The 8,918-nt window shown below is 46.0% G+C and overlaps 1 protein-coding gene across 1 annotated transcript; it reads right to left on the reverse strand.

Moving 5' to 3' along the window:
- Positions 1-1,850: 1,850 nt before the first annotated feature.
- arcn1b (archain 1b) lies at positions 1,851-8,540 on the reverse strand. Its single transcript, XM_056440771.1, has 10 exons — positions 8,363-8,540; positions 6,156-6,419; positions 5,727-5,906; positions 5,083-5,288; positions 4,850-5,011; positions 4,354-4,519; positions 3,869-4,016; positions 3,587-3,695; positions 2,989-3,193; positions 1,851-2,866 (listed from the first exon to the last, which is right to left on the reverse strand). The coding sequence occupies exons 1-10, from the start codon at positions 8,363-8,365 to the stop codon at positions 2,777-2,779; spliced, it is 1,533 nt and encodes a 510-aa protein (XP_056296746.1). The 5' UTR covers positions 8,366-8,540; the 3' UTR covers positions 1,851-2,776.
- Between the last annotated feature and the right edge of the window lie 378 nt (positions 8,541-8,918).

The raw sequence follows: 8,918 nt of genomic DNA on the forward strand, positions 1-8,918 counted from the left end.
GAGGATCAGGAGAACCCAGACCCCACACACACACACACACTAAAGAGAACCCAAGGCCCTCACACATTAAGGAGGACCAGGAGACCCCCACACACACACATTAAGGAGGACCAGGAGACCCCCCCCCCCCCCACACACACACACATTAAGGAGGACCAGGAGCTCCAGTCTGGACCAGCAGGACCCAGACTCCTCCTCTCCTCGTGACCTCGTCCTCTGTGGTACTTTGGAGCAGACCATGCACAGACATGTGGGGGGGGGGGCTCAAACCAGAAACCTGACGTCCTTTTTAAAACGAGGGAGACTGAGAGGCATCAACAGCCAAGAGGAAATTCAGGAGCAGCCAACGTGATATTAATAGTGATGAAGACGAGAAACTACAGTTTGAACCTCTTGTGTTGTTACTTCACTGTCAATGAAAAGGGGAGGAGCTTATCTGCTCTGGAGTCCTGCAGGGTCTGAGTTATTTTTTTGAATCAGTAATTCATATTTGTCTCTATTAATAAACCTCGTTATGTTCAATCGTTCTCTTTTCAATGAGCTCCTGACACGAGAGGCGGAGAGCTGGACCCCGAGAGCCGAGGCCCGAACGAGACGTTCAGGGACAAAACGACATCCGAGAACCCAACAAATGATCCAGAACAACAACAACATTTGTGTTGGGTCCTTATCGAGTTGCCTGTCTTCATAGAGACTTGAGCAGTGATTAAAGGATGGAGCTGCAGACACGAGGTCGTCAACAACAACAACGTGGCTCCGCCCCCTGTGAGTCCTCCGTGTCCGGAAGACGTTTCTGATTGTTTGTTTCTCTTTGAAATACAAATGATTCCTGTTTGTTACCTGAGTGAACTCCTCCAGCTCGTGTTGACTTGTGTCTGTTGTTCTTCGCTGCTGTGATGCGGACACGTCGCATAAAGAGCTACTTCACGACTAATTGTCCAGTTTGATGTTTATTGAGAGCTGTTGGGTCATCAGCATCACTTCCTGTTATTAAACCAACAGCTTGTCCCTAATGACTTCTGTATCAATACTAATACGCACGACTTTGTTCTCCTACCTTGAATGTCTCTTGAGCGTCGTCCGTGAGTCCAGCTGAGTGACGAAGACGAGTTACAGAGCTTCACTTTCATAACGAGTGGAAACATCCGGACTGAGCTCCTGAGACAAGATGACCTCCTTCAACTCATTCTGAAGAGGACCCGCCCTCTTTTTATGACTGGGGGGCTATTAATGCCCCACGGTGTAAGTATGGGTGTGGCCCTTTAACCCCCCTCCCCCCTTGGGAGCCACTCAGCTGTGGGATCTGATCCTGAACCACTGAGCTTTTTACTGGAGGCAAATGATTTTCTGTGGATGTAACGATGCGTCACTGAAGAAATGAGAGCAGGAAAGTCTTTGACCTTTGACCCCAAACACCTACAGAAGCTCTGGTCACCTGTCAGTGGAGCTTCAGCTCACCACTCAGAGAAAACACTTCCCTGAATCCTGAGGAATGCTTCAGTTTGCACACGGCACTACGAGCAGCCCGTTGGCTCCCCCTGGTGGAGGAACCGGTCACTACACCGAACCTGCAGGCACGAGACGGAACGAAGTAACTTCATTTTCTGGTTGACCTCATGGTTGTCATAAAACATTAATGTTTGGCTTAATTTCATACGTGAGAAGGAACTAAATATATTTGATTTTACATTAAATTAAGTATAAAATCTATTTTATATAATGTATATATTTAATTTAAAAATATTTGTTATATATTTTTAATTTTGTATTACATTTTTGTGCTTGTATAGTGTCGAGAGCACTACTACCTCTGTCCACAGGGGGGCGTCAAGAGTCAAAAACCAAAGTCAGACTTTTCAATAATACATTTTATTCCATTAAAGATTCATTTTTTCTAATTGTACACTTGGAATGTTAAGATTCCCCTTCAGTAATTTAGTTAAAAATGCTCAATTGTCATTTTCAACCCCACAGCCACACAAACATTTGAGGAAAAAGAACAAAACAAAAAAAACATGAAAAACCAAACTTGATATCTCGAGTGACGTCGATGAGAATGTAAGTGGAGGATGACGAGGACGAAGAGCCTCTGCTTCACTTGGGCCGGAGGCGGTTTATCCTGAATCTGGACTGAACGCCGTGAGAGGCGGAGCCTGCTGCGTGGAGGACTTCTTCCCTCCACCAATCAGAAGGAAACGAGAAAACGGACAAAATAAGAACAAAAAGATTCTACAGCCAAATGTTTTTCCTGCAGCTGAGAATTCCTCAGTCAAATCTCTTTAAAAAAAAAAAAAAAAAATCCAGATTGGCAAATTAAACGATGGAAATAAAATATTAAATAAAATAAAGAGTCACGACAATTTTGCAGAAAAAACACAAAACATAACCGAGCGCCGAGGAATATATCGGCGTGCGTTACGTCTACAAAAAAGAAGAGAAAGATTAATAGATCAAAGAGTGACTCGTCATTATGGAAAAGAAAGCACAGAACCCGTAACGGAGGAGGAAGAACCCCCAGTCTTCCTCCTCCGTACAGCTCTGCTCCTGTGTGTGTGTGTGTGCTATATATAGACGCTCCTCTCATACAAACATATAAATACACCAGCGCCGCTGTGCTCCACCACAGGAGGAGGCGTGTCCCGTCCGCCGTCTCGGAGGCCGATCTTCAACCTTTCTGACGCGTACATTTTGGACTTTTTTATTTTTGTTGTCGGTGATTTTTTAAAAACATTTTTGCTGTTGTTGTTTTCTTTGATTTATTCGTAATTTTAATTTTCTACAGGATTTCGTATTTTTCGACAACAAAGGAGGTTTCTGAAGAGAATCTAATGGGCACGTCGCCGTCTACGTGAGTCGCCTTGGTGACCTGAGAGGAGGAAGAAGAAGAGGAAGAAGAATGAGAGCACGTTTATATTTACATGACAATTACGTGATTTAAAACCCCTCGCGGCGTTTGTTTGTCCACGAGAAGCGACAGGCTCCGCCCACCTGGATGTCGCAGTAGTTGCGCTTGGACACGAAGGACACGTTGATGGGGAAGAAGTCGTTGGGTTGCCCGGCGACGCTGAACTCCAGGCTGCCCGTCTTGTTGTTGATGTCGATGACGGGGAGGCTCCACTCCAGCAGGTTTCGCCGGCTGTCGTGTTTGTACTCGCCGTCCAGGTCGCCGATCACCGGAGCGCCCACACCGGAGCTGCAGCGAGGAGGAAACACGTGAAAACAGAGAAAACGGAGAAAACGAAAATACGGAGAAAACACATGAAAATGGAGACAACACGAGAAAATACGGAGAATTTTATCAGCAAAAAGTTGTAAAAAAATTAATAAAGATAATGTCGTAGTAAAACTATTTTTTATCTTTCCCACGGTCCTTGAACACATCATGACGTGTCACTTTAACCAGATTGTGTATAAACATAAAATGTTGATCTCAGTGAAACTCAGACATGATGGATTCACCGAGACCAACAGTCATGTGATGAGGAGAGGAGGGGGGAGGAGGAGAGGGGGGAGAGGGAGAGGAGACGATGAGGAGGAGAGAAAGGAGATGATGAGGAGGAGGAGGAGATGAGGAGGAGGTACTCACGGGACGGGGATGCTGATGACCACGTCGTTGAGCTCCAGGCTCTCCTCCTGCAGCTCGTACTCGATGTTCACGTCACAGCCGCTGACGCTCTCTGAAGGCCAGCAGTTTACTGAGAGCACACAACAACACGTCAACAAACAACAACATGTCAACACACAACACGTCAAGATGTCAACACACACCACCACGTCAACTGCTGCTGGAAACAGGGTCCCTTCAGTTGCAACACGGTGCGTTCAAGCTCCATGAGGGTCTTACTGGTTAGAGCTATGAGGGTCTTACTGGTTAGAGGTATGAGGGCCTCGTCGGTGGTCTGTAGTCTCCACTTCAGGACCCCGACGTCGTTGTTGAGCGGGAACGACTTCTCCGGGTTCTTCAGGCCGATCACAGACTCAGTGGTGAACAACTTCTTGTCCACGTTGGGATGCGTCTGAGACCAGAGACCAGGAGGGGGGGGGGGGGGATTGTTAAATATTATTTTTTACTTTGTTTCACTCTGTGTGAAATGTTATATATATATTTATTTATTTTTAATTTTTATTATATATATTTTTATATATATATTTTTAAAAATTATATTTAAGTATTTGTATATAAATATATATTTGTATCTACATATATAAAAAAATATATTGATATTTTTATATAAATAAAAATAAAAAAATATTAAAATATATATATATAAATAAATTTGAATATATACATCTTTTTATTTTATGTATATATATTATATAAAAATATCTAAATATGCAGCAGGTGAGGCCGACCTGCAGCTGCAGCCCTTTGTTGTCGTTGTTGTTGATGATGAGGCGGATGCGGCCGCTCTTGTCGTCGGTCACCCGGAGCGTCACCATGCCGAGCAGCTCCATGTTCTGGATGCCGCCGTCGCGGCCGCAGGTCAGAGAGATCTTCTCCTCCACGCGCAGATGAACACTGAGGAACACGAGCGGCAGTGAACCAACCTCTTTACAACGGCCGTTGAACACATCGTGTGTGTGAAGAAGAACACGTCTAAAATCTATCCTCAAATAATCTGATTACTCCAATCAGAAACGGAAATACGGAGAAAACACATTAAAAATAAAATACGGAGAAAACACACTATAACTGAGATACGGAGAAAACACACTGCAATGGAAATAAGGAGAATCCTTTCAGCTGGAAGCTGTAAAAAGTGAAACTACGATGTCATGATTGAAGGCCAGCCAATCAGAGGCCGGTCTGAGCCTCCAACAGCATCATCATTAAGACGAGCGTCCGAACCTCTCCACGTTGGCGGGCGGCGGCAGAGCTTTGGAAACCTCCGAGCTCCTCTTGCCGCTGCTCGGCATGATGGTCTCGCCCTCGGACTTCAGCTTGTCCACGAAGTTGTCCACCTCCTTCCCTTTGGCGCCGAGCTTCAGAGCTTTACTGGGTCCGCTGGGTCTGCAGAGGAGACGCAGAGTCAGAACCGACGCCATCTTTGGAACGCCGGTGTGTGTGTGCGTGTGGCGCACCTGACCACGGCCGCCGTGACCTTGGGCTTCTCGGGCTCCACGATGGTGTCCGTGATGATGGAGCCCGAGGAGACGCCGATCATGCCGGCGTTGCCGAAGCCGCCGAACGCCGGCACCTTCTTCCCGGAGCGCTCGGCGTCCCTCCGGGCCTGCTGCAGCTCCTTGGCCTTCCTCCTCATCTCGGCCTTCGCCTCCCGCTCCTGAGTCTGAGGGACACACACCGACGTTTGGGAATCGCCTTTTGGATTTTTTTAAAAGTCGATTTATGCCATTTTTTAGCAGGAAGAAAAAAAGTATCTTTGAAATCCATTTCTAAAAAGCGACAGAGGAAAAAACTCTGAAACGGAGAAAACACACTGAAACTGAAATAGAGAAAACGCACACTAAAACGGAGAAAACACACATAACTAAAATTCGGAGGAAACACATTAAATCTGAGTCTCTGTAATCTGAGTCTATAATCTGAGTCTGTAATCTGAGTCTGTAATGTGAGTCTCTGTAATCTGAATCTCTGTAATCTGAGTCTGTAATCTGAGTCTATGTAATCTGAGTCTGTAATCTGAGTCTGTGTAATCTGAATCTCTGTAATCTGAGTCTGTAATCTGAGTGTGTAATCTGAGTCTCTGTCGGTCAGAGCGCCTCACCTCCCGCACGGCGCGGAACACCTTCTCCTCGTGGGAGTCCATCTCCGTGAAGGTGCGGATCTGAGCCAGGTTGACGTTCTCCCGGTAACCGAGGGCGACGATCTCGTCGAAGGCGAAGATCAGGTCGAAGCAGTGCTCCGAGATCTCGCTCTCCTCCAGCACGCGGCAGTACTCTGGGATCTGGAGACAGAGGGTTCAAGACGAGGCTCCACCCACAACTCCACCCTCACACCGGACCTCCCTCAGGACTATTACAGCAGACTGATGTTCATTTGAAATGTTTTCAGTTTAAACTCAACTCAGAGAGAACGACACCGAGCCAGAAGAACTCTGGAGGTGTGTTAAAGTACACGTTACAGTACTCTTTAAAGTACACACTAAAGTACTGGTTCCAGTACTCTTTACAGTCCCGGTCCCCCTCAGCCTCACCACGCGTGAGAAGAGCCTGAGCGTCTCCAGGTCCTCCAGGATGTTGCTGTTCTTGGTGGTGATGAGCAGCATGTACAGCTTCTCCAGCGGCTGGTACACGTAGCGCACGCTGTCCGTCTCCACGAAGGTGTGCTGCTTGCCCGTGTTCATGAGCTTGGGGAAGGCGGCCAGCAGCCCCTCCACGCGCGGCCGCGTCATCTCCACGAACTGACGCGACACGATGGCCTTGCCGGCCTTGGTGCACACCGCCGCTGCCAACAGCACCTGCAGGCGAGGAGCAGGGCGGAGAACGCACGGCGGGCTCAGGTGGAGGACGTCACGGCAATCCTCTTTAAATATATACACGACGACTCAGTCTGTCTCTAGGAGAAATGTCATGACTCAAAGCTCTGTTTTTATCAATGAAGATGAATCATAACTCTCTACATGTGTAACCTCAGGTGTTACTGAAGTCTCTACAGAGTGGAGAGGCCCATCTCCATGTTCTGATGGAACTACAAACACATCTTCAGACTATATCTGGATTAAAACACACATTAGCACTTCAGTGGCTCTTAAATATCTTATTGTGGTACTTTTGTAGTTCGACTATGTTGAGGAAATGTTACTTCCTGTATTCTTATTGTTCTGAGTTTGTTCTCTTGGTTGATCACTTATTGTAAGTCTCTTTGGATAAAAGCGTCTGCTAAATGACGTGTGATGTCGTGGCACATTGTGTTATCGCCTCAGAAGACGAGCGGAGGGGTTGAAAACCCTTCAAACCCTTTTTATGTGAGCGCAGCTGAAAACAGTTATGCTGCTGAGAGAAGCTGTAAAACTGTTCTTCCTTTGAGCCACAAGAAGAACTACATTAATATGTACTATAAAAATCATTATTTTCTTGACTATTTTATATTCATTGATAAATAAGTGTGTTTTCATGGAAAACACTTTGTGGGCGACCCTAAACTTTTTAGCGGTAGTTTATGTGTTTTTCTTAGTTGCATAAAACTTAATTTTGAAGTTAATGAGAAGGAAAATAAAAACATCTTGTGATCTTCGTATAATTACAGATTCTGTATGAATCACGAGCTGAACTCTCGTCATGAGACCTTTGTTGTTTTTGCATTTAAGCAATGTGCTATACTTTTAATTATGCAGACATGGGGAAAGGTGATTAAGCATACATGTTGTGATTATCTTTAAAGTCATAATGAAGATCATGATGAGAAGTCTTCTGTGTTTGTTGTTAATCACACAGTTGGTTTATGAGCCACACGTTGTCATTTTAGACTATATATACTTCGTGAATATACATCTTTCAGTGTTGCAGGAAATTCTTTCACTTCCTACAAACAGAATTGCCTCTAATGTGAGCATATTTTGCCAGGTTTAACAACAACAACAACATGTTATGTCAACAAAGCCATCCCCACAACAGGACAACCCGGTATGTGTGAGTCCTGCTGGAAGGAGACAGCTGCGTAACCCGGATGTGTAGTTCAATTGAAACATGCAAAATAAAGTAAAGCCGAATCCAGCGAGTCAGAAGACATGATGACGTCATGTTTACCATGCGTGTGCGCGAGCGCTGCGTAAGCAAACTAACTTTAACATCTCAGTAAATGGAGTTTGAGTCCCACCAGAGGCACGTTGACGTCTCGATGACGTGCCTCGCGCTGTCCGTTGGTTCTTTATAAGTGAGAATTGTTTATTCCACTCCTCAAAAAGAAGAAGGAACGAGTAATCCACGCCGACAGAGACTGAAGTTAGCAACGAAGGACGTCGATGGACCCTGAACTTAATGTTGACAACAAATGCACGACGGCGGTCCCTGAACGCACCGCGGTTGGCATTCAGCTCACTTTAAGAGTGTAACACAAATGCGCGTGTTGGGGTCGAGTCCTCGCCGATGTGACGCGGGTCTCTGCGCCGGAGACGATCTGTGACAGCAGGTAACGTTAGCTTCGGCTCGCGACAGGAGCTAACGGCTAGCTGACGTCACCTGCTCTCCTGGAATTAAAAAGACTCTCCGCGACCCGACGGGACGATTCAACGCGCACGCGAGGTGATGTCGGCGCTGTCAGCTCGGTGCGACGCGACGTTTGGCCGCCCGTGTTATCTCGCTCCGGGAGAAGCTAAGCTAGCCCCCCGTTAGCCGGTGTTGTGGCAGCTCGCTAGGCCCGATGGAGACCGCGGCGTCGCTCCCGCGTCCCGCTCGGCCTCACCATGTCTGCTCTCTCTCTGCGGGGCGACGCTGCTCCGGCTCTCTCGACTCGATGTTCTTTCGGATGCTTATTTGTTTTTTAATCTCCGACGAGGCTTTCTTGTCCGCCGCTCGGCTTCCTCTCGGAGTTGTGTGATTGTTGGCTCCGCTCGAGCGTCAATATGGCAGCAGAGCCACGTCTCCACCGGAAGAGCCGCGCGCGAGGACACGCCCACCGAGAGGCCTGTGACGTGGAGGCCTGTGACGCGCTGCGTAAACAAAGCTGCTCGCGCTGTTCCTTCCACAACAGACGGTTCTTCCGCTTGCTTCACACTAAAAAACAACCAGCTCGTTTAAAAAAAACATTTGTACATATATATATATATATATATAGATACATATATGTAAATAAATATATATACATATATATGTAAATGTGTATATATATGTACATTTATATATATATATATATATGTCAATATATATATATCTCGTATATTTACATATATGTGTATATATATATGTCAATATATATATATATATATCGTATATTTACATATGTGTATATATATATATGT

Source organism: Pseudoliparis swirei, chromosome 20, assembly GCF_029220125.1.
Source record: "Pseudoliparis swirei isolate HS2019 ecotype Mariana Trench chromosome 20, NWPU_hadal_v1, whole genome shotgun sequence".
Taxonomy (NCBI): domain Eukaryota; kingdom Metazoa; phylum Chordata; class Actinopteri; order Perciformes; family Liparidae; genus Pseudoliparis; species Pseudoliparis swirei.